We start from the raw sequence: 27,515 nt of genomic DNA on the forward strand, positions 1-27,515 counted from the left end.
CAAAGAGGAATGGCAAAAATCCCTGAAAGAATTCCAGGAAAACACAATCAAACAGATGAAGGAATTAAAAATGGAAATAGAAGCAATCAAGAAAGAACACATGGAAACAACCCTGGATATAGAAAACCAAAAGAAGAGACAAGGAGCTGTAGATACAAGCTTCACCAACAGAATACAAGAGATGGAAGAGAGAATCTCAGGAGCAGAAGATTCCATAGAAATCATTGACTCAACTGTCAAAGATAATGTAAAGCGGAAAAAGCTACTGGTCCAAAACATACAGGAAATCCAGGACTCAATGAGAAGATCAAACCTAAGGATAATAGGTATAGAAGAGAGTGAAGACTCCCAGCTCAAAGGACCAGTAAATATCTTCAACAAAATCATAGAAGAAAACTTCCCTAACCTAAAAAAAGAGATACCCATAGGCATACAAGAAGCCTACAGAACTCCAAATAGATTGGACCAGAAAAGAAACACCTCCCGTCACATAATTGTCAAAACACCAAACGCACAAAATAAAGAAAGAATATTAAAAGCAGTAAGGGAAAAAGGTCAAGTAACATATAAAGGGAGACCTATCAGAATCACACCAGACTTCTCGCCAGAAACTATGAAGGCCAGAAGATCCTGGACTGATGTCATACAGACCCTAAGAGAACACAAATGCCAGCCCAGGTTACTGTATCCAGCAAAACTCTCAATTAACATTGATGGAGAAACCAAGATATTCCATGACAAAACCAAATTTACACAATATCTTTCTACAAATCCAGCACTACAAAGGATAATAAATGGTAAAGCCCAACATAAGGAGGCAAGCTATACCCTAGAAGAAGCAAGAAACTAATCGTCTTGGCAACAAAACAAAGAGAATGAAAGCACACAAACATAACCTTACATCCAAATATGAATATAACGGGAAGCAATAATCACTATTCCTTAATATCTCTCAATATCAATGGCCTCAACTCCCCAATAAAAAGACATAGATTAACAAACTGGATACGCAACGAGGACCCTGCATTCTGCTGCCTACAGGAAACACACCTCAGAGACAAAGACAGACACTACCTCAGAGTGAAAGGCTGGAAAACAACTTTCCAAGCAAATGGTCAGAAGAAGCAAGCTGGAGTAGCCATTCTAATATCAAATAAAATCAATTTCCAACTAAAAGTCATCAAAAAAGATAAGGAAGGACACTTCATATTCATCAAAGGAAAGATCCACCAAGATGAACTCTCAATCCTAAATATCTATGCCCCAAATACAAGGGCACCTACATACGTAAAAGAAACCTTACTAAAGCTCAAAACACACATTGCACCTCACACAATAATAGTGGGAGATTTTAACACCCCACTCTCATCAATGGACAGATCATGGAAACAGAAATTAAACAGTGATGTCGTCAGACTAAGAGAAGTCATGAGCCAAATGGACTTAACGGATATTTATAGAACATTCTATCCTAAAGCAAAAGGATATACCTTCTTCTCAGCTCCTCATGGTACTTTCTCCAAAATTGACCATATAATTGGTCAAAAAACGGGCCTCAACAGGTACAAAAAGATAGAAATAATCCCATGCGTGCTATCAGACCACCACGGCCTAAAACTGGTCTTCAATAACAATAAGGGAAGAATGCCCACATATACGTGGAAATTGAACAATGCTCTACTCAATGATAACCTGGTCAAGGAAGAAATAAAGAAAGAAATTAAAAACTTTTTAGAATTTAATGAAAATGAGGATACAACATACTCAAACTTATGGGACACAATGAAAGCTGTGCTAAGAGGAAAACTCATAGCGCTGAGTGCCTGCAGAAAGAAACAGGAAAGAGCATATGTCAGCAGCTTGACAGCACACCTAAAAGCTCTAGAACAAAAAGAAACAAATACACCCAGGAGGAGTAGAAGGCAGGAAATAATCAAACTCAGAGCTGAAATCAACCAAGTAGAAACAAAAAGGGCCATAGAAAGAATCAACAGGACCAAAAGTTGGTTCTTTGAGAAAATCAACAAGATAGATAAACCCTTAGCCAGACTAACGAGAGGACACAGAGAGTGCGTCCAAATTAACAAAATCAGAAATGAAAAGGGAGACATAACTACAGATTCAGAGGAAATTCAAAAAATCATCAGATCTTACTATAAAAACCTATATTCAACAAAATTTGAAAATCTTCAGGAAATGGACAATTTCCTAGACAGATACCAGGTATCAAAGTTAAATCAGGAACAGATAAACCAGTTAAACAACCCCATAACTCCTAAGGAAATAGAAGCAGTCATTAAAGGTCTCCCAACCAAAAAGAGCCCAGGTCCAGATGGGTTTAGTGCAGAATTCTATCAAACCTTCATAGAAGACCTCATACCAATATTATCCAAACTATTCCACAAAATTGAAACAGATGGAGCCCTACCAAATTCCTTCTACGAAGCTACAATTACTCTTATACCTAAACCACACAAAGACACAACAAAGAAAGAGAACTTCAGACCAATTTCCCTTATGAATATCGACGCAAAAATACTCAATAAAATTCTGGCAAACCGAATTCAAGAGCACATCAAAACAATCATCCACCATGATCAAGTAGGCTTCATCCCAGGCATGCAGGGATGGTTTAATATACGGAAAACCATCAACGTGATCCATTATATAAACAAACTGAAAGAACAGAACCACATGATCATTTCATTAGATGCTGAGAAAGCATTTGACAAAATTCAACACCCCTTCATGATAAAAGTCCTGGAAAGAATAGGAATTCAAGGCCCATACCTAAACATAGTAAAAGCCATATACAGCAAACCAGTTGCTAACATTAAACTAAATGGAGAGAAACTTGAAGCAATCCCACTAAAATCAGGGACTAGACAAGGCTGCCCACTCTCTCCCTACTTATTCAATATAGTTCTTGAAGTTCTAGCCAGAGCAATCAGACAACAAAAGGAGATCAAAGGGATACAGATCGGAAAAGAAGAGGTCAAAATATCACTATTTGCAGATGATATGATAGTATATTTAAGTGATCCCAAAAGTTCCACCAGAGAACTACTAAAGCTGATAAACAACTTCAGCAAAGTGGCTGGGTATAAAATTAACTCAAATAAATCAGTTGCCTTCCTCTATACAAAAGAGAAACAAGCCGAGAAAGAAATTAGGGAAACGACACCCTTCATAATAGACCCAAATAATATAAAGTACCTCGGTGTGACTTTAACCAAGCAAGTAAAAGATCTGTACAATAAGAACTTCAAGACACTGAAGAAAGAAATTGAAGAAGACCTCAGAAGATGGAAAGATCTCCCATGCTCATGGATTGGCAGGATTAATATAGTAAAAATGGCCATTTTACCAAAAGCGATCTACAGATTCAATGCAATCCCCATCAAAATACCAATCCAATTCTTCAAAGAGTTAGACAGAACAATCTGCAAATTCATCTGGAATAACAAAAAACCCAGGATAGCTAAAACTATCCTCAACAATAAAAGGACTTCAGGGGGAATCACTATCCCTGAACTCAAGCAGTATTACAGAGCAATAGTGATAAAAACTGCATGGTATTGGTACAGAGACAGACAGATAGACCAATGGAATAGAATTGAAGACCCAGAAATGAACCCACACACCTATGGTCACTTGATTTTTGACAAAGGAGCCAAAACCATCCATTGGAAAAAAGATAGCATTTTCAGCAAATGGTGCTGGTTCAACTGGAGGGCAACATGTAGAAGAATGCAGATCGATCCATGCTTATCACCCTGTACAAAGCTTAAGTCCAAGTGGATCAAGGACCTCCACATCAAACCAGACACACTCAAACTAATAGAAGAAAAACTAGGGAAGCATCTGGAACACATGGGCACTGGAAAAAATTTCCTGAACAAAACACCAATGGCTTATGCTCTAAGATCAAGAATTGACAAATGGGATCTCATAAAACTGCAAAGCTTCTGTAAGGCAAAGGACACTGTGGTTAGGACAAAACGGCAACCAACAGATTGGGAAAAGATCTTTACCAACCCTACAACAGATAGAGGCCTTATATCCAAAATATACAAAGAACTCAAGAAGTTAGACCGCAGGGAAACAAATAACCCTATTAAAAAATGGGGTTCAGAGCTAAACAAAGAATTCACAGCTGAGGAATGCCGAATGGCTGAGAAACACCTAAAGAAATGTTCAACATCTTTAGTCATAAGGGAAATGCAAATCAAAACAACCCTGAGATTTCACCTCACACCAGTGCGATTGGCTAAGATCAAAAACTCAGGTGACAGCAGATGCTGGCGAGGATGTGGAGAAAGAGGAACACTCCTCCATTGTTGGTGGGATTGCAGACTGGTAAAACCATTCTGGAAATCAGTCTGGAGGTTCCTCAGAAAATTGGACATTGAACTGCCTGAGGATCCAGCTATACCTCTCTTGGGCATATACCCAAAAGATGCCTCAACATATAAAAGAGACACGTGCTCCACTATGTTCATTGCAGCCTTATTTATAATAGCCAGAAAATGGAAAGAACCCAGATGCCCTTCAACAGAGGAATGGATACAGAAAATGTGGTACATCTACACAATGGAATATTACTCAGCTATCAAAAACAACGAGTTTATGAAATTCGTAGGCAAATGGTTGGAACTGGAAAATATCATCCTGAGTGAACTAACCCAATCACAGAAAGACATACATGGTATGCACTCATTGATAAGTGGCTATTAGCCCAAATGCTTGAATTACCCTAGATCCCTAGAACAAACGAAACTCAAGACGGATGATCAAAATGTGAATGCTTCACTCCTTCTTTAAATGAGGAAAAAGAATACCCTTGGCAGGGAAGGGAGAGGCAAAGATTAAAACAGAGACTGAAGGAACACCCATTCAGAGCCTGTCCCACATTTGGCCCATACATATACAGCCACCCAATTGGACTAGATGGATGAAGCAAAGAAGTGCAGACCGACAGGAGCCGGATGTAGATCGCTCCTGAGAGACACAGCCAGAATACAGCAAATACAGAGGCGAATGCCAGCAGCAAACCACTGAACTGAGAATAGGTCCCCTATTGAAGGAATCAGAGAAAGAACTGGAAGAGCTTGAAGGGGCTCGAGACCCCAAAAGTACAACAATGCCAAGCAACCAGAGCCTCCAGGGACTAAGCCACTACCTAAAGACTATACATGGACTGACCCTGGACTCTGACCCCATAGGTAGCAATGAATATACTAGTAAGAGCACCAGTGGAAGGGGAAGCCCTGGGTCCTGCTAAGACTGAACCCCCAGTGAACTAGTCTATGGGGGGAGGGCGGCAATGGTGGGAGGGTTGGAAGGGGAACACCCATAAGGAAGGGGAGGGGGGAGGGGGATGTTTGCCCGGAAACCGGGAAAGGGAATAACACTCGAAATGTATATAAGAAACACTCAAGTTAATAATAAAAAAAAAAAAAAAAAACATAATTATCTATAATTAATAAAAACCAAGAATTATAAGTCTTAATAACAACAATTAACAACTTTGTTACTCCAATTCCGTTATCTCTTCAAAAGAAAACTTGGTAACTAGATAGCTTTGCTTTAGCTTTTACGTTAAAAACAATCTTAATGGTGTATAGTTTTATGTTTGCAAAAACAATTTATTTTGATAGATAACAAGAACTTTCAAGTATAGTCAGAAAGTTAATCCCATTCTATACTTTTTAATGCTGATAGCATCCAAGTTATGTTAAGTTTCAAATCATTTGAGGAAATGATTGAATTAACATGGGAAGAAAAACTCTGAACTCATACATAATTCTGCAAGTAAGATGGAGCCCATAAAACCATCAATGCCTTTTCTGTTCAACTCTGTTGTTTCACATGTAAAAAGTGTTATTGCTTTTCATTTTTGCATTTCTGTATTTCCTTAGTTTTCTGCCATGAAAATATTTTAATACAAAATATGTCTTTATGAAAGCAAAGAATATGAATTTGTTTTGAAATATTGTTAGACTTGTTATTTATGTGGTAATTATATTTTTAATACCAAAATTTATGATCAAACAGCCCATTAAATAAAATATTCCATAATGTATCTCAGTATTCACAAGTACTTGATCTGATGAAATTTCCCCTGATTATCATTTTATATGATAATCCTACAAAATATACTTAAAACTATCACTAAAAAAATCTAAAACCACCTTAAAATTCCCATTTTAAATTGAATGTTGAATTACATTTGCACTAATGTAAATGGATTCCTTTCATGCAACCAATAGCATCTTCTAAGTTGTGCCTCAGCAAAATTGGATCATGAATGTTCATCACATATTAAAGAAAAAAAGCAAGATGTGCCATGGCATTTCTTCTGAGTTAATATGCTCATTATTTTTACAAATATTGGACTTACTTACTCACATTCAGTTGAGGGTTCGCATTGATCCCGAACATTTTCTCAGTTGCTCAGTGTATAGCTAATCTTTTCTGTGTCCTTAAGCACAACCCTTCACCTCTATCAGGTGCATTCATCATGGGCATCGTCGCCTGGCTTTTCCTGTGTAGGGACCACTTCTCCTGATATGTGAATGGTCAACTCCAAACTTCACTAGGAATTGCTCACTGAGGCCTGTTGTTCACAATATTCAAAAGTGTGAGTCATCTCCACATCCCTAACCATCCCCCTACACTCCCAACATCTTTTTTCTCTGTGTTATTTTTTCAGTCTATCTAATCTATTGTATTTTTTACTTATTGTTACTTACTGTCCTTCTTCAGGACTAATAACATTGTCTTTCTGATGATGTATTCCTAATATCTGTCACATTGAGGTGGTAGATATTCAGTGAACATTTGTTGGAAAATTGAACATTTAGTGCAGAAGCAATAACACCTATTCCTCCTGCCCTCGATGCCATATGATTTCAGACACTTAAAAAGAGATAGAACTCCTGTGCTTTGATACTACATAATTTCTGTAATCCAGCTGAACTGTTCTGATACTTAGGCTTTGGCTTCAACCTCAAAGTGCTTCCTGACTTAGAAGGTAAATAGTCACCTCCCCATGAGGCCATCTTTTGAAGTGAGTATAAACGCCCTTAGAAACAATAAGTAAAGATAAACCTGTCCATTTGGCTTTTGAGTTTTCTTTGTTGGTTTCTGAAGGCTTTCCAACTTTTGATTCCTGGTTTGCACATAAATGAGACTTGAATTGTTTCTGTAGTAACATGAACAGAAGTTACCCAATAAGAGCCCATAGACCCGTGCAAAAACACCATACCAGAGATAAGAAACTGCTCCAATCGCCAGGACTTGGTGTTTAGACAATGGACAAGGCCGCTGGGAGAAATACCCTTTTAAGTTCTGTGCTTGGAAATTAAAGAAAGTCTCAGCAGATTTTTTTAAAGTGAAAAATCATATTTAAATAATTTCTGAAGCATAGGGCTTTATGTTCATGGAAAAAATTAGGTTTAATGTCTTCAATCTTACAGAAAATGAAGTTGTTATTAATGTGTCTTACTAAACGTAAGGTCTAATAGTTTAACTGTAGATTCTAACAATAGAAACTCTTAGTTTCTAAACAAACTGTAAAGAAAAAGGTTAGTAGCTAGAAAAAAATGAGAATCACGAAACTTCTATACTGTTCACTTACTGGTTTTGATCTCCATTACGTTCCTGTGCTTTCAGTCTAGAGCCCTTGTCCCTTTTTTGTCCTTTCTGATGCTATTCGAGTAGAAGCTTCACAGTAAAATTTTACTCTGTTCTATTATATGGACCACCTGGATTTCCTTATATTTCTGTTAAAACCAAGTTAGGAAAGATAAGAGGGAAAAGGAGGAAAGCCTGTCATGACTCTCAGCCTTTCTCTGTGTTCCTTCATCTCTTGGGCATACTCAGCTCTTCTTTACATTTCTGTCTTCCCATCATTCACCAAAGGGGTACAGCATTCAAATATAAAGTTGCAATAGTAATGAATTACCAGTGTGACTGCAGATGAAAAATGTTACATTTATCACCATAATTCATAAAGCAAAAGGTCCTGTTTTAACTAAAGTTTGCCTTTCATTGGATTTTAGAATATTTGCAGTTATGCAACTATTCCTGATACCTACCTTCAGAACATTTTTATCAGTCCTAAAAGAGGCTTCTACCTATTAATTAAATCATCTGACTTTTCCACCTTCGTGCATCCCCTGGAATCTATTAAACTATTGAGACATTTATTTAATCTAGAAATTTCTTAGAATGTATCCTTTGTAGTTGGTTATGTATATCAGAACTTCATTCTTTTTTTTCAATTGGATGATAGTTCTCTGTATTGACATAGCCCCTTTTATGTATCCATTCACTGGTTAAGTGGACATTTGCATTAGTTAGGTATTTTGTTCTTAAAAATAATGCTGCTAGAAGTATCCATGTACAAGTCTTTGTTTCTTCGTGTTTTCTGTTCTTGTGAATATTATTTCTCTTTTATTTTGTTTTTGATAGTATATAATATTTATTGTATAAACTAAGAACAGTTGCTTTCTTCTGGGAATTTCCTTTCCAGGGACATATTATATATCAGTGAAATTTATTTTTAACATAATATTTTAATTTATTTAAAGTTATTTTCTAGTAACAGTAGCTAAGGAACTGTTAGATATGATTCCTATAAACAAAGAATTTATAAAATTTAAATTGTATATGTTGTTAAATTGGCTACTATAAATGCTTCTTACCAACAATAGTGTATGTGATTACATTTTTGCAGATTTTTTTAATGTTTTTAATCTTAAAACCCTGGAGAGTTTTTCAAGTTTATTGTGTAGGAATATCATTTTGAAAACCCCAACAAATCACAGAATTAGGGGCTTTGTCATTAATTGATGGTATCCAGTAGAAGAACTTCATGTTAATATTTATTTATTTTTAGTCTTTTGACTTTTCACCAGAAGAAGACTTTTCATATTTCCAGCTTAACTTGTAAATTACTTTTATAAAGTAGTTTGAGGCCTTATAATCATCAAAAAGTCATATTTGATATACCTTGTAAATTTCATTATATAAATTTATATAAATATTAGTAACAGTTTTGGTTACTTTATTGCTCCAACATTTCCTCTTATAACAAACATTTCTTATTTTGTAAAACAGAGAAGATGGTTAAATTTAAGAGACTTCAAATTTGGAGGGTGTTATTATCTCAATTCTATATTTTTGATTTTCTAATTTTAGTGAGGTTCTTTTTGAAAAATTGTAAATTTGTGCTAATTTTACCCATTCTCCTTTAAAAATAGAAATTAACTGCAAGATACTCTACCAGAGGACTAGTGCTATGTTCCTGTTGTAATCCATAACCACTCAGATACCATAATATTCAGAGTGGAATAACTAGTTTGGAAAGTTTATTGTATTTGTATATATACTATACTTTTACTTTAAATGTTGCTTTTTTGGTGCCTTATGTAAAATTGAAATGACTGTATGTTCAATTATACTTAATATAATTTAGAATTGTTTTGATCACTTTTTTGTAGAATTATACAGCAATTGTGTTTTTATTTTTTCATGAATTGCCATTTTCTCTTTTTCTTATTTTTTTTTTTTACTTTTACACTCCAGATTTTATTCCTCTCCTGGTCTACCCTCCAACTGTTCCACATCCCATACCTCCTTCGCACCCCCCTTCCCTGTCTCCACGAGGATGTCCCCACCCCTCACCCCACCAGACCTCTAAATTTCCTGGGGCCTCCTGTCTCTTGGGGGTTAGGTGCATCTTTTCTGACTGAACCCAGACCTGGAAGTTTTCTATAAATGTGTTTGGGAGGGGTGGCTCATCTCAGCTGGTGTATGCTGCCTGGTTGGTGATCCAGTGTCTGAGAAATCTCAGGGATCCAGGTTAATCGAGACCGCTGGACCTCCTACACGGTTGCCCTCCTCCTCAGCTTCCTCCAGCTTTCCCCTAATTCAACAGAGGGGTCCGCAGTTTCTGTCCATTGGTTGGGTGCACATATCTGCATCTGACTCTTTCAGCTGCTTGTTGGGTCTTTTGGAGAGCAGTCATGATAGGTTCCTTTTTGTGAGTGCCCCGTAGCCTCAGTAATGGTGTTAGGTCATGGGGCATCCCCTTAAGCTGGATCCCACTTTGGGCCTGTCACTGGACCTTCTTTACTCAGGCTCTTCTCCATTTCTATCCCTGCATTTCTTCCAGACAGGAAGAATTATGGGTCAGAGTTTTGACTGTGGGATAGTAATCCCATCCCTCCCTGATGCCCTGTGTTTCTGCTGGAGGTGGGCTCAACAAATTCCCTCTCCCCACTGTAGGGCCTTTCATCTAGGGCCCCCCATTTTGAATCCTGAGACTCTCTCACTTCCCAGGTCTCTGGTACATTCTGGAGGATTCTCCCAACCTCCTTCCTCCTGAGGTCGCCTGTTTCCATTCTTTCTGCTGGCCCTCAGTGCTTCAGTCCTTTTCCCCCACCTAGTACCAGATCATGTTCCCTTTCCCCCATCCCCATTCCCTTTCCCTCCCCTGTCCTTCCCCCCCACTTGTGGATCACATTCTTATTCATAAATTTAAATACTTTAACTCCACGGGTATCATTAATTTCTATTTATTGACAGTTGAATTTTATATATTTATTTATATAGTTGTCATTGTTTATATATTCTAATATCTTTTCATTAAAATTATATTTATTTGTTTTAAAGAAATTTTGATTTAAAACTTTTAAGAACATTTGATTGATCTAGGTATTCCCAATCTTTAAATTGTTGGGTCCACAAACACTTCTCTTCATAACAATCTACTAATAAATAGTATCTTCTATATCTTATTTTGCTTTATATTTTTAACACAGTGTCCCACTATGTTTTCCTGGCTAGCCAGACACTAACTGTGTAAGCCAGGCTGACCTCAGATTCACAGAGGTCTCCCTGCCTCAGCCTAGGGAGTGCTGGGATTAAAGATGTCCTGCGCTGTGCCAGCTTGCTTTTTAGTTTGCTTGTTTTGTTGATTGGTTGGTTTTGATTTTTTTTGAAAAGAGGATTCTTCTCCATAGCCCAAGCTGGCCTTGAATTTGCTAAATAGCCTAGGCTTTTCTCAAACTCACAATCCCTTTGCTTCAGCCCTTTGTATATACTATGACTAGATATGACTCATCACATCCAACTTATAAATAGCATTTTAAAGCAGCGTCTTAAATGTTGAAGAAAAGCTGTATATAATACATTTTAAGATCACAACCTATAAAATGATGGAAATGACAGCATAGAAAAGCACTGCTGTATTTTTAGCTAAATTGCAGTATGAGCTCTAATGCAACTGCCATTCCCAGGGGAATCTGCCTCTTGGTACATAACCAAGAGGTTATGTACCTCTTTCCTGCCACCCATCCCAACTGTTCCTTCTATCCCATTTCCATTCCTTTATGACACCTGATGACCCTCAAATAGTTTCTATCAGAGACACCCACACTAGCTAGGGACAAGTTAGGTGACTTTTACTTTCCTTCCTGTCCTTACTCTGGCCTCTCCAGAGTTGTTCCTCATCCTACTGCAGCCTGCCAGAAAGAGCCCCTCTTCACAGCTCTCCTTCATACCCTAATAACCCAGTTTCTGTCTGGACCCAGGTGCCTCCTAGTTATTTCCTACCATCCCCTCCAGCCTTTCTTTTTAAGTACAACTTAATTGCTTTGTAACACTTGCCATCCTATAGAAACACTCCACGAAGGATTCCACAGACAGCACATTTATCTAGGATTAAGAATGGACATTAGCAACCAAAGAACAGAACACTTTCCCAGTAAAGGTGAGATGAGAGCTAGCAAGTACACTTCAACAATCATAACCCCAGATGCCTAGATCCTAGCACGTGAACACCGAAGATAATATGCCTCCTCTAGAACCCAACAACCTTATTGCAACAGGCCCTACAAAAACAAATTAGTTGAAGCTCAAGATAAAGATCTCAAAATAGCAATTATTAATTTGTTCAAGTACCTTAAAGAGGACAGGAATTAATGTCTTAATGACGACTAATAAACACAGTTGAATGAAGTAATGAAAACACTTCAAGACATTTAACAAAGAAATAGAAATACCAAAGAAAACCCAAACTGAAATAAAACTGCAAATTAAAAATTTATGATATCAAACTAAAAAAAAAACCTCAAAGTTAAGCCTCACCAACAGGTAAAAAACATAGAAGAGAGAATTTTAGGTCTTAAAGACAAGTCAGACATAGCTCTGTCAAAGATGATGGATATAGAAAACCCAGGCACAAAACATCTAGGAAATCTTGGATATTATGATAAGACCAAACCAACAAATAATAGAAATAGAGGAGGAGGAAGAAGAAACCTAAGTCAAAGGCCACAGAAAATGCTTTTAACAAAATTACAGAGTAAGATTGCTCAAATCCAAAGATGCCTATCATACTGGTCAATGGTGGTGCATGCCACTAGTCACAGTATCCAGGAGGCAGAGGCAGCTGTGTCTCTTGACTGCAAGGCCAAGCTGGCCTACCAAGGGAATTCTACGACAGCCAAGGCTACACAGAGAAACTCTGTCTCACAAACAAACAAACAAACAAACAAACAAACAAACAAACAAAGAAACAAATGCCATTCAAGGTAGAAGAAGCATATAGAATACCAAATAGGATCAGAAAAGAAATTCCCCACAACAAATAATAATCAATAAAATATTGGAAACCGAATCCAAGAAGCCATCAAAAGATCAACCACCATGATCAAGTTGGCTTTACTCCAGAGATGGCAGGAATTGTTTAACATACATGAATCAGTAAAGGTAACCCATCATATAAATAAGCTGAAAGACAAAACACACATGATCATCTCATTAGACACAGAAAAGCCTTTGACAAAATCCAACACCCCTTTTTGATAAAAGTCTTGAACAGACTAAGGATACAAAGGACCTCAGCATAATGAAGGTAATTTAGAGCAAGCCCACAGCCAACAACAACTTAAACAGCAAGAAACTCAAAGCATTTCAACTGAAATTATGATGTTCACTCTATCCATACCTATTCGGTATAGACTTAGCTAGCATAGTAAGACACCTGAAGAAAATCAAGGGGGTACAAATAGGAAATGAAGAAATCAAAGTATCTTTATTTGCAGTTGATAAGCTTTTATACATAAAGGCTCTTAAAAGCTTTACCAGGAGACTTCTACAATTGATAAACCCTTTCAACAAAATAACAAGATACACAAAAGTAGTTTTCATACACCCCTCCCACACACACATGCACGCACTTGTGACAAACATATTGAGAAAGAAGTCAGGGAAATATTACCATTAACAATAGCAGCAACAACAAATAGTCTTGGAATAACTCTAACCAAGCAAGTGAAATATTTGCAGAGTAAAAATTCAAAGACACTGAAGAAAGAAATTGAAGAAGACACCAGGAGATGTAACAGTTTCTCTGATTTCAGGTTGCACTACAGAGCTATAGTCATAAAGTAGCATGCCATTGGCATAAAAACAGACATATTGACCAATGAAAATGAAGCTCAAGATGGGAGTCTACCTAACCTATAGACACTTGATTTTTTAATAAGCCAAAAAATACACACTTGAGAAAAGTCACCAACGTCAACAAATTGTGCTGGTCAAGCTGGATGGTTGCATGTGGAAGGATGCAAAACTATCTATATTTTTTTCATGATGAGCAAGACTCCAGATGGATCAACATAAGACCAGATATTCTGGATATAATAGGGAAAGTGAAGATTAAGCTTGAACTCATTGATGCAGGAAAGGACTTCTTGAACAGGACACTGATAGCATAGGCACTAAAATGAACAATCAATAAATAGGACTTCGTAAAGCTGAAAAGCTTTTATATGTCAAAGGACACCATCATAAACAAAGTAACAACCTACAAGATATGAAAAGGCCATTACCAATGATATATGTGTGTGTGTGTGTGTGTGTGTGTGTGTGTGTGTGTGTGTGTGGTTAGTATTTGACATATGTGAAGAATTAGAAAGCTTGAACACCAAGAAAACAGATTTTACCCAAAACAAGTGATTTGAGAAACAGTTAAAGAAATATTCAGCATCCTTAATAATCATGGAAATGCAAACTAAAACGACTTGGATTTCATCTTATTTCAGTCAGAGTTGTGGTGATCAGTAAAACAAATGAGAGTATAAGCTAGAGAAGGTGTAGAGGATGGGAAACAGTCATTGTTGATGAGAATGCAAGCTTACACAGCCATTATGGAAATCAGTGTGATGCTACCTCAGAAAGCTGGGGATTGATTTACCTCAAGATCAAATTACCACTTCTTGGAATATACCTAATGGACTCTATCCTTTTTACCAAGATATCTATTACTCTATGATCATTGCTGTACTTTTTATAATAGCCAAAAATTAGAAATAGACTATATATTCATCAACTAATGAATAGGTAATAAAAATGGGGTATGTTTACACAATGGGATATTATACAGCTGTTAGGAAAAGTATAATATTCTCAGGTAAATGGCTGGATCTAGAACAAATTATGCTGATTGAGCTGACACAAACCCAAAAGACAGATATTGTATGTTTCGTCTTATATGGTGACGTTAACTTTTAAGCTTCCCATATATGTACAAGAATCTGAATAACCACAAACCATGTAATTAGTAAGGGATCTAGGGAAGGAAGGGGAAAATAGAACATAGTCTTATGGAGAGAAGGGGGGCACTATAATTGTAAGATTAAATACAGAGGAAGAGGGGGAGAGCATGGTAAAGGAGGGATATGGGGAGGGATTACTAACACTAAAGGTTATTTGAAAAAGTAGACACCTACCCCTGTAGTAGCTTCCTAAAATATGTACATGTATGAAATGCATCTAAATGAAGTCAGCATGTAATAGGGGAGATAGTGTCCTCAACTAGACATCTTAATGCCAACAAGGAAGCCTCGGCTATTGCCAAGCTACCAGTTGCTCTTCACAGCAGTGTTAAGATCCTACTGCTATTACCTATTTGTGTAATCAAGCACAGAGAAGTCCAGCTGTGTCTCAGCTGGAAGCCTCACTCCTGCTAATGTTCATAGTGCTCCTAGGTACTCTGCATACTATGAGAGGAGAAATGTAGTCATCCATAGAAGCTGCATATAATCCATATGTCCTTTAACAGGACACTGCTTACAGAGTATACCGGTGCAATAGTGGCACGGACGTTATGGAAGTAACCCACCTCTCTTTGAATGGATTTAAGGCTTACTCCACGAGATGGATTGTTACTGCTAATGAGGTCAAGAAACCTGAGACTAGATAGGCTATGGCAATAAAAGAAACCCGTTATTTTGCCAAAGGAGTTTGTCAGTAAAATGATTCCTAATACAATACAGTTCTATCCATAGACCCTTGTTTAACCCTCATCAGAGAAGCTTCTATTTTCAGTAGCTAGGAGTTAACATAGAGAACCACAATTGGACAATATGGTGAGAGTGAGAGGCTTTGGAATAACCAGTTCTAATTGAGATGTCTTCATCCACCCCTCCTCTCAAGGTGTAGGGATCTATGCAGAAGAGAAAACAGAATGATAATAAAAGTCAAAGGTGATGGATGGCTCTAATGGAACGTCTTTCACACACATATGATATATGCACGTACACACACACACACACACACACACACACACACACACACAAAGACTGTGGCAATACTTTTTTTCCATTATTTATAGGAGAAGAACAGATATACTAAAGATTTTAATATTATGTGAGAAAGTCCCAGATACAGTGAGTTTCCTTAGGTTCTCCCTACCCCTTCTTTCTGGGGCTATCAGTGAGAATTCAAAACCAACAGGAAAACAAACTAACTGATTCTCCTCCATTGGTCAGACCCATGAGGCTAAAAGAAAAATAAATGCTTGGTTGTGGCAGTCTCTGAACCCCTCTTTTTTCCATTCTTAAAGTCAAAACATTGTTAAAACTTGTCTATGGATAACATGGAATCCAATCAATTCTTGTTTGGTCTGTATGCTTCTGGTCACTTTTACTCTGGCTAGAATAAGGTAGTTAATTATGATTAAAACACTTAATATCTTCAAGTAAATATATATATTTTAAATCAACCCTTTCCCCATGACTTCTTGTAGTGAAATGAAAATAGTAACAGTGCGAGAATAATATCTAGTGTACTAACAGTGTCATAAACCGAATCTTAAATAGATTCAGGAAGTTCATCACTTTATATGATAGATTGATTAAGCTTTTGGCATAAGTCTAGTTATGTTATAGATTAATTTCCTTTAATATACCATTAAATATACTCATGAAAATTGTTATTACCTTAGTAACGTTTTGGTTCTGCAAATAATAAGCAATGTAATGGGTTTTTTTCAGGCTAGAGGTAATATAAGAATGGCTTAAACATTACTAATTGACATGATTTTGAGAGCGAGCTTTCTATTCTTTATTTGTCTTTTAACGTTGGAACAGTGTATAGCTGTAGTTTGATGTAGTAGATTCTCTCAAATGTTTCCAATTTTAATATTTGTTAAGTTGTTATAATCTGAGGTAAGATAGATGTGGCACCACTCCATAAGCCTTCCTTTGATTTTTCACGAAACATTATTGTGTGCTTGTTGTGTGCTTTAATAAAGGATCTAACTGGAATGCTGTCAGACAGTGTCCTATGGGGGGTTTTCAGTGTTTGCTCATAAGAGAAGGAAATGTCTTTTGTTTTGAGTATGATTTAAGAAATTTGGCCTTGGAGTTTTCCTGTAGAACTATACTAGAACTTTTTAAACATTTTGGCCAAAATTTATAATACTTTCCAAAGTGTCTGCTTAAATACTATATGGGCTGAACAGGTTAATTTGAAAGACAGCAGTGAAGGTGGCCATGTGGCAAGGCTTGGAGGGAGGAAAGGGACAGGGAAAATAATGTAACCGCATTATAATCTCAAAAACTGGAAGATTGCTTTTAAAAAGTTCATCTGGGAGGAAAATGTTTTAAAAAATTGGAAGCTATAGCAAATAAAATCTGTTCCGTGGAGTAGGAGTTCAGTCAGTGCTGTTAAACTGATGGATGTGGTGGTCCTGCAATACTGTTTCCAATGCTCAGGAAGAAAACATATAAACTGCAGCATGTTGAGGCAGAAATAGAATACTGTTCTTTCAAAACATACTTGTTTATAATTTGAAGAAATGTTGAACCGAAAAATGTATATTTTAAGGTTAAAAGTTTTTGAGCCAGATTGTTCGAACATAAATTTTCTTAATCAATTCTACAAATCTTGAGATTAAAAGTGAGCAAATTCATCTAGGCTCCTGCTCATTTTAGAGACTGTAAGATGCTGGATTGGAAAGAGTGAAGATGAAAGTAAGAGGGAACCGTTGCCCCAGCCTCCACAGCAGACGGCCACGTTCAACCAGCCTAGTTTTCTCGCTGGAGGACGACGGCTTACATTCATCTTAGTTGGGTTAGTTTTATGTACCAGACAAAATTAGTGTTTGCTTTTTCAAGATTATATGCACTTTCTTATTTGGACTATTCAGTGTAGAATTATGAACTTAATGGTACTTTGTAAAAGTACCTATGTTACTGTAGTTTCTAATAAAGCTTTTAGAAAAGAATTTCCTAAGGTCTCAGGTGAAGGCTCATCTCCATTATGCTGGTGATATCTTCTGTCCTGAGCTTCATGGGAACATGGAATTGACTTACTGGGAGGACTATATCAGCTAACAATCTTTCCTGATACATAGCATGAGTTGTGAAAAACTTTCAGTTTTGTTTTTCTAAGTAAAGAAGATACACGTATCTTACACTTAGTTTTAAAATTAAGATCTTGTGAGTTCAGGACCACCCTGGTCTACAAAGCAAGCCCAGGACAGATAGAGCTATTATACAGAGAAACCCTGTGTCAAAACACCACCACCACCACAAACAGCGAAAAAGTTTCCTTTCTTTGATCCTGGCTTTATTAGTTGTACATACTATGCTGTTATAATTATTAGAACTCTCAGTGAACAGTTGAATTATTATTTCTAATATTGTAAGTACTATATAATACTATTTGAAGATAAAGTCCAAGAAACTGTGTGGATTTTCTAGCCAGAAAGGAGTTTATTTTTTAAACTGACCAATTTGGTAGCTATGGTTGAGAGTTATTCATATATCTTAGACATTGAACTTCAAATAGAAATTTATAACAAAACATCTAGAGAGAATCATCGCTATGGAAGGGAAAAGCTCAGACAAATACCTAGATTCAAATAAAGAGGTGTGTATTTAAAAAGTGAAAGCTAATGGTTGATAGGAAGATTAAACAACTTTCCTGGGTAAGATTAATCTTCCCAGACAACTGAAGTATGAGGCTTCTTCTCATATACCACTGAAAAATGCTAAGTAAATTTAATCATATGCACACAAACAATACTAAACAGATTCAATGAGTTGTATTTATATTATGCATATATGTTTGTGAGTGTAAAATAATAAAAGAAAAGGAAGCTCTCAATTTGAGGAATGGAGGTATAGAAGGAGTTGGAGGGAAAAAGCAAAGTAGAGAAGTAACGTAATTATATTTCAACTAAAAGTTTAAAATGAACATACATTTAAAAACATTGAGCATGCGAGACTCCTATGTATCTGCTACTCAGAGCAGTACATATAATTATTAATAGTGACATAAGATCCACCAAGAGAAATGCCTTTTTATTCACAGACATGTAATTATCCAAATGTAAAAGCTGAGGCTAGATAGATCAGTACGTGCTCAGCCATCATTGGAGAGGCTTCCTCCTGCAGCTGATAGGAACAAGAACAGAGACCACAGCCAGACATTGTGCAGAGAATGAGAGAACTTTGGAATACTCAGCCCTAAATGGGATGTATCCCATCAGTCTTGTCACTCAAGGCTTAGGGAACCGTGTAGGAAAGAAGGTAGAAAGTGTGTATGAGCCAGAGGGGAAGGAGGACATTAAGAAACAAGTTCCATTAAAACAGTCAAAGCACATATGAGCTCACAGAGACTGGGGCACCATGCACAGGGCCTGCATGGATGTGCACAAGGTCCTCTGTGTATATTTTACAGCTTCCAGTTTAGTGTTTTTATGAAATTCCTAAGTACGTGAATGAGTGGGTTCTGTTTCTTGTCCCGTCTATTGAGCTCCTCTCCTTCCATTTGTTTGTTTAGTCCTATTTCAATATGTTAGTTTTGGTTTTACTATTTTTATTTTGCTATTATTCCTTAGAAACTTGTTTGTTTTCTAATGACAGACAGAAAGGGGTGGATCCCAATGGGAGGGAAGTTGGAGAGGAACCAAGAGTAGAGCGAGGGAAAATCCTAATCAGGATATATTATATGAGAAAAAAAAGTTTCAATAAAAGAGAAAACATAAGGGGACATGGATAAATGAAAATGAGCAAATAAATGAAGGAAATAAGACTAGCATAAAGATATATACCTGGGTTTTCACAGGCTAGTGACTAAATGACAGCAGATGAATGACAGAGGAGGGTTCTGTAGGTAGAGGTTGGGAAGGAAATATGCAGTGAATGGAAATTGATTTTATCTGCTTATAGGGTCAACCGCCAATTGTCTCAAGATTTAAAATATAACCTTATAGAGGGGAATGAAAGATTTGTTTTAATGTATTTTCCATTTTCAGTAGAAAAGGCTTTAGAATCCACCTAGTGACACATAAATGAGTGTCCAGCTTGAACAGGATATATTTTAAAGTGTATCTTAAAAGGAAGATTGTAGTAAGTAGGTTCATAATTTTCCTGCTACTCAAGATGCAACAGTGATCATTCAACAAACAGTATTAGAAAATAAATACATACAATGAGATAAAGATAAAAGACAAAAAACCTCTAAGGGATGTCAAGTCTGTAAAGTTAGTGTGTAAATTCCAACAGCAACAACAGTGCTACCGGGTGTCCAGGAAGTGCGGGGAACGCTTCCTGTGCTCTAGTGAAAAACCTTAGACAATAAGATATTTTTTGTGTGCAGTTTCTTTTCATTTCATGCGCATAACTACAATTTAGAATTACAGAACGACTGTATGACAACATTGTCAGTGTTGATATTTTAAAGTAACACCAGTAAATTTAGAATGGGACTAAATGTGGGAATTTTCAATATCTTGATCGTTGCCCTTTCCTTACTAGTGCACTGCATGACCATTTGTTGTTCAGAATTTACTGTTTTGAATTTTCTAGACTAGTTTTACTTATCCTGTACTACAATTTATCTCCTGAAGGTCAAGTAACCTGGTTTGGCTATGAAAGTCCTCGTAGCTTCTGGGACTACATCAGAGTGGCTTGCCGGAAAGTTTCACAAAACTGTATCTGTAGTATTGAAAATATGGAAAATGTCAGTTCCTCCAGAGCTAAGGTAAGACTTGATAATAGGAAGTATGTCTAATCTAATTAGAAACTAGTTTACCTGAACTGAAATTATTTGAACTCTATTTAAAACAAGTTTTGTCGTGGTATTGTTGTTGGTGATGGTGGTGGTGGAATTTGCACATTACCTAAGTTGTTGACATCCCTTAGAGGTTTTTTGTCCTTTATTTTTATTTCATTTTATGTACTTATTTTCTAATACTGTTTGGTGAATGCTCACTGTTACATCTTGAATAGCAGAAAGATATGAACCTACTCACTACAGTCTTCCTCTTAAGAAGCACTTTAAAATATATCCTGTTCAAGCTGGGCATGATAGTTCACATGTGTAATCCCGGTACTCAAGGGCAGAGGCAGGTGAATCTCTGACTTCAAGGCCAGCCTGGTCCACAGCACGAAGTCCAGGAATCTTGGGGATTTTTGAGGGTCTTTCTTTGAGGGTCTGTAACCTCCAAACCAACACTGTGTTCCTGTCTTTCACTGTGCTAACATTTACACTGCTCATGCACAAACAACGGTGACTCAACTGGCACAAATGAAGGCAGTGGCATCAAGTGACACAGGTAGCCACTGAGTACTTTCCTATAGTGTAGTTCGTTTTGAAAAGGCAGTTTACTAAAGGCATTTTCATCTAGTCAATTTAATCTCTGACTGGGTATTGACTAGGCAATCAGGTATGAAAATGTACAAAATGACTGAGCAAGATTGTCCATTCCTGCATTCTCATGCTAGGGAGGCTGGGGCAAGAGGGAGGACAGAGGCTTTGAGGCCAGCTTGGGAGACTTGTGAGTTCCAGCCAGTCTGGATTTTATAGTAAGTTGTATCAGAAAACACTTCTGTAGCATACTGGAGTGCTATGGTTACTTCAGAAAGACACTTGTATAATTGTCTGTATCAGGAGGGAGGTGACCTAGGCACTTTTTTATGTGCTACTATTTTTATTGCAAAGAAAGTTACAGATGTAATTTGGGAGCTGGAGAGAGAGAGAGAGAGAGAGAGAGAGAGAGAGAGAGAGAGAGAGAGAGAGAGAGAGAGAGAGAGAACACAGGCAGAGACACAGAGAGAGAGAGAGAGAGAGAGAGAGACAGACAGACAGACAGACAGACAGACAGACAGACAGACAGACAGGGGAGGGAGGTGGGGGTGTGTCTTCATTAAGGGCTTACCACATAAGCCTGAGGACCTGAGCTTGGTTCTCAGAATCTACCTAAAGCCAAGCATAGCAGTATATGCCTGGATTCTCTGCTCTGCAGAGGCTGAGGCAAGTACATCCTTGGGGTTGACTGGTCAGCCCTGTGAGAAACCTTGTCTCAAAAATCAATGTAAACAGCTCTTAAGGAATAACATGCGTGATTGTCCTTTGGCTTCCACAGGCACTCACACACAGGTGCACATGAACACACACACACACACACACACACACACAAATATATATATATATATATATATATATTTCTTTTTCAGATTTAGACATTTGGCAGACACTTTCTTGCAAGAAATAGCCTTTTTTCCTGAAGAATATGCATGGTGAAACAACTGACAAAATTTCTTGCTAGTGGTCAAGCTTTTAAGCAAAAGTTAAACTTTTGGAAAACTTGCATTCACTGCATTAAGCTTCATAACAGCTTTTCTGATAGCTTCGATATAATCAGGAAATACATTTTAAAACTGATTTGTAGAATTTAGTATTTGATAGACCTGCCTAACTTATATTTTCTAAATGTCCAATTCATAGGCTTACAAAAACAGGCATGAATATATGATTAATTCAAAGTTTAAGTTAAGCCTATGAATTTAATGCAAAAATATATTAAAAGTTCATTGTTTTAGTTACCTATCCATATTACATCTAACTTTTTAAAATTATCATGTGATGAAGGGGTGTGTGTGTGTGTGTGTGTGTGTGTGTGTGTGTGTGTGTCTGTGTCTGTCAGTGTGTGACACATGCTGCATTCAAATGTACAGATCTGCCCATTTGCGTGCCCATTGTGTGTCTTCTTTTATCATTCTTTACCATATTGCCTAAACTGGAAGGTTATTGTTTGGCTAAGCTGGCTGGTTGACAAGTTAGAGAATCTCTGACCTGACTGACTATACCCCCCCGCCCCCCGGAATACTAGCATTACAGGCTTATGCAAGCATGATGGATTTTATGTGGTTTACATTCATGCTTGCAAGACAAGTGCTCTTACCCATTGAGTCATCGAATTTTCCCCATTTACTGAGTTAGCATGTTAGGTACAGTAAATATTAATAGGTATAGTCTACTTAAAAGCTCTCTTAGGAACCTCAATAATTTTTTAAATTTGTAAAAAAAAAAAAAAAGATAAAAAGCCTTTTTAAATGACCTAAGATGCAGACATAAGGTATGTTAGCCTTAATTTAGAAAGTGTTTTATGTTTTATTGGGCTGCCATAAGTAGAAAGATAAAGATTTATAGTTTGAAGATCTAGTCATGACTTAGTTCATTATTTTACAATTTTAAAACTGAAACTATGCCTTGGTTGAGTTTATATCAGCTTTGTTTCCTTGCTTTCCTTATGACTTGGGAATGATATCTCATTTCTTTAGGTTAAAAGATTAGTTGTATTTTTTGAAGAAACAAATCTATACAAGCAAAAAATTGTGGCACACATTTTTTTTTCATCTTCGTTGGGTGTTTTTGCTGCCTGCGTGGGATTGCAATCTGATAGCTTTACTAAAATACTAACGCCTGCTTTCTACACACCCTCGTTGTCATTGTAAATAGATTTCCTCATATTCTGATTATAGTTTTTCCCACCCCTAGTCCTCCCAGTTCCTCACTTCATCCCCTCCCATCTGGATCCACGCCCTTTCTCTCTGCAGTTAGAAAACAAGCAGGCATCTAAGGAATAATAATAAAATAAAATAAGACCAAACAAAATGAGCAGTTTGGAAGAGGGCCAAACAAACCTAAGAAAATGCACAAGAAACAGATTAGAAATGCAGAGGCACAACATTCGCACACGGAAAACCCTTGGAAACTCAGAACTGGAAGCTATAGTATCACGAGAAGGACCTGCATTTAGGTCCTGGGCTTCTCACTTTGCTATGAGAAGAATGTATTTTAGAGTCAGTCATTTTCATAAACAAGATCTATGATGATAACCAAAACCTTCCGAACACATCAGTTTTCCAGAGTTACTTTCCTCCAAGTCTCACGATGATATCCTAGTTGAAAAACCTCATGGGATTCAATCAGTCAGCTAAATGCATGTATGTGAGGGAAAAGAATTCTCCATGAGTCTCAGGTTTTCATTCGGTAGAGGAAATAATAACACTGGTATTGCCAAGGCCCTTCTTTTAATTTGTTAAGGTATATATTCTGTAGTCTTCTAAATATTAAATATCAATGTTAGACATCTCTCGAAATAGAGCATTACTTCTTCACATTCTTCATAGTTTTAGCTTGAAGCCAAAATGAATAGCTTTGAAAATGTAATAAATAGCAAAGGCAATTGGCCTTTAACCAGGGATTTTACAAAAACAGGATTTGCCCATCTGGTGGTAAATAAAAATCTCAGAAATGTAACTCTTGTGAGAGATGAGGTTCCCCCAATGTCTGGAATAAAACTGAGAACCAGAACGTGGAAATGCTTATAGCCTCTGCAAGCTAAAAGTGAACACTGCCTATAACCAGGAGGGGTGCACCAGTTGCCAACCTGTGAGAGCATAACTTGACTGTCTGCATTTTGTGTGACCCTGAAGAGAAAGATCCTGCTGTTGCCCATCCAGATTTCTAAATAGTAAAGGTGCTGACTCAGCATATTCTTAAGCCTCTAAAATTACAATATACTGCATAGCAATAGAAAACTAATACAAATTTCCATAATAAAATTTATTTCCCTGCCTAGTTGTGTACATGTAGAGCTTATTGCCTTTCTTTCTCCATCACAGTAGGATGCTGTCTGTAATGGCTGCACCCAGAGAGATAATGTTTAGTATAAATAAGTCTCTCACAACAGTTGAATGAAAATATTCACAAATTTTCAGAATTTATTGCACAGGTTAAGTCATTCTTAGAAGCCAGTAATTTTGTACTTGAAATGCTTCCTGAATCTGGACTAGCTTTTTTTTTTTTTACTGGATGATGAAATCCCCAAATTCCAGTAAATAAAACAAATTTTAAGGCAGAAATATAGAATCATGGAGAAGGAAAACAAAGTGCTATAGTTTTGAAGTCACTATGAAGGATTATTTGATAGATCATTTATATTGGTCCTGGATCAGTGACATGTTCATGGTAGCAGGACTGAAGACCAGGAGATCTCCACCTCTAATCTCTTTCTATTGATTAGTTTTATTTAAGAAATTGGTCAAGAGAAGTCACATGGATGGATGGATCTATAAATGTTTAGCTTGGTAACAAAGTATTTGAAAACCTAGAAATGGAAAATTAACTTTCTTGTTTTTTTTTTTTTTTTGGTTCTTTTTTTTCGGAACTGGGGACCGAACCCAGGGCCTTGTGCTTCCTAGGCAAGCGCTCTACCACTGAGCTAAATCCCCAACCCCGAAAATTAACTTTCTAGTTTTCAAATATAAAATAGGAACCATGAATAAAACAAGTATTGTAAACCCATTTAATAAAGACTGGAATAGTAAGTATGCAACTGGCTGGTCCTCAGAATGCAGAAAATAGCCCAGAAGACAATGAACATGCACTTCAATACGAATTGCTCTTAAGAATGTGCCTTATATAAAGAGAGAGCTTCGTGACCACAGGGCCCGTCATGCAGTCATGAAATCACAAAGTGCTGGAAGAGACAGAGCATAGACTGTAGACAGGATGATGGGGCCTAAAGCGAAAGAGGCTTTCCTTCATATCCCACGAGGTGCTATATTGGGAGAGATAGCCATCACGAACGTTACAGACCCCTTTTGGAGGGTGGTAATGGATTTGGGGGTGAGCAAGCTTTATACCATATTATCTAGCCTGGCCTGACCTTCACCCCAGTGGACATATACTAGTGGATCCACAGTCCTACCTTGCAGCTACAAGGAAAAAGAGATGTAGAGCCACAGAACAACATGCTTACTCATCAGCCCTGCATGTCAGAAGTGAGGAGGGGATGGGTGGAGGGGATATGAGGGAATGGAATGAATTCTGGGGAAGGGGGAGCACTTAGTCTGCGAGTTAGGATTAAGCAGCAGATAAAAGAGCAGACTAAATGTTTTCATTTTATTCTTTAGAAATAACAGGTTAAAGTTCTGGAAAAACTAGGTAGGATGTTCCGTAAACACTCCAGACTTTCATTTGAGGCCAGAACATTTTCATACTGAGGATAAAGACAGTTCAGAATGATCAACAAAAATTAAAGTCCTAAAGTGGTGCTCTTCAACATGTCTCCAAGAAGAAAGAAACAGCCGTGGACAGAGGAAGCATCCTAGTGCTGTGAGTTATTGTTAACAATATCCGTTATTCAGTCAAATCAAGCGTATCAAGAAAGAACATCAAGGTAGGTGTGGCGGTACATGCCTGTAATCTCAGCACTCAGGAAGCTGAAGAAAGAGGGTCCCAAGTTCAAGGCCAGTTTGGGGTACATGGAAAAACTGTCTCAAATCTCATAATTCCCAAAAAGAAAAATTGACTGATACCAAGAAAACCTACAAAAGAAACAGAACTATAGATGGTAAATGCAATAAACTCTTAAGTAATTACAGTGGGTTAAAATTAGGAGCAAAGAGGAGGTTTAGGAAACTGGACATTTACAAAACAGCAACACTGCCAACCAACCAGAGCTCCCAGGGACTAAACACTACCCAAAGACTAAACATGGACTGACCCTGGGCTCCAACTGCATATGTAGCAGAGGATGGCCTTCTTGGACACCAATGGGAGGAGAGGCCCTTTGTTCTGCCAAGGGGTTGTATAGGGGATGTCATGGCGGGAAGTGGGGGATGGATGGGGAAGGGAATAACCTTATAGAAGAAGGGGAGGGAGATGGGTTGGGGACTTATGACCAGGAAACTGGGAAAGGGAATAACATTTGAAATGTAAATAAAAAATCCAATAAAAGAAAAAAAGAGCTAGACTTATACAAACACTGACTGTTTGCAGAATCATAATTGATCTCAGTGACCTCCAAAGGATCATGTAAGGTCCACAGTGGAAGTAAGCTGGACTCAATGACAGAACAGCAAGATCCTTTAATGGGGGGACATTTTGAAGGGCCTCTAAGTATCTCTTAAGTGAAAGAGGAAATCATAATCAAAATTGAAGTATATTTGAAAAATGACAATGAAATGTAATATATAAAAAACTTGCTTTAAAGAAATACACTTATGCAAGCTTTTCTGTATGTTTGAATAACAATAAGTGATAGAAATTAGTTGTCAAAGAATTCATGTAACAAGCCACTACTTAAGTAGTAACTGTAAATAGAAGGAAAGAAAGAATAAAGACCAATACTTCAATTACAGTAAAGCAAATTTATTCTAGAATTCCATACTAAAAGCTGTGGGCCATTTTTTGATTATTGGTATAATTAATAGATTTCAGTACATCTCTTCAAGAAGTAAAACAGATTATAAATTATCAGGAATGAAGACAACACCTATATAATCTGTAGCTCACAGGTTCTCAACCCCTTCCTATCCCATAGTTACATTATGATTCCTGACTGTAGCAAAATTACATACATAAAGTAGCAGTGAAATGATTTTAAGGTTGGGAGTCACCATAACATGAGAAACTGTTATGGTGTATTAAAGGGTTGAAGCATTAGGAAGGCTGAGAACCAATGCTGTAGACAGTAAATATTCTGTTAAGGTATTATTAACTTCACACTGATAAAGTTGCAAAAATGATGGAAGTGGGAAAATTCTTTGAAAAACAACACTCATCCAATCTGAAACAAACAAATAACATCTGAATAGCCTAATAATTAAGCTGAATTATAACTAAAACATACTCCTACTAGTACATCCATTTTTAATTTGTTGGAAATTTGTAGAAAATTTAAAGACTGTTTTGTAGTCCGTAGGTGACAGTCTTTTGTCAAATGTAATGAGGCATATATATTTACTGTGTGTCTTAGTCAGGGTTTTTTTTTTGGTTCTTTTTTTCGGCGCTGGGGACCGAACCCAGGGCCTTGCGCTTCCTAGGTGTTAGTCAGGGTTTCTATTCCTTCA

At 37.1% G+C, this 27,515-nt stretch overlaps 2 protein-coding genes across 3 annotated transcripts in view; one reads left to right on the forward strand and one right to left on the reverse strand.

The window, feature by feature from the left end:
- Positions 1 to 27,515, reverse strand: part of Abcb1a (ATP binding cassette subfamily B member 1A) — a 162,144-nt gene that overhangs the window by 129,740 nt on the left and 4,889 nt on the right.
- Positions 1 to 27,515, forward strand: part of Rundc3b (RUN domain containing 3B) — a 129,207-nt gene that overhangs the window by 27,303 nt on the left and 74,389 nt on the right. For both annotated transcript variants that reach the window (NM_001443723.1, NM_001047116.2), the window contains 1 exon segment: positions 20,219 to 20,352. In NM_001443723.1, coding sequence (NP_001430652.1) covers positions 20,219 to 20,352 — 134 coding nt within the window.

The sequence above is a fragment of the Rattus norvegicus genome, chromosome 4, assembly GCF_021556685.1.
Source record: "Rattus norvegicus strain SHRSP/BbbUtx chromosome 4, alternate assembly SHRSP_T2T, whole genome shotgun sequence".
Classification (NCBI taxonomy): Eukaryota; Metazoa; Chordata; class Mammalia; order Rodentia; family Muridae; genus Rattus; species Rattus norvegicus.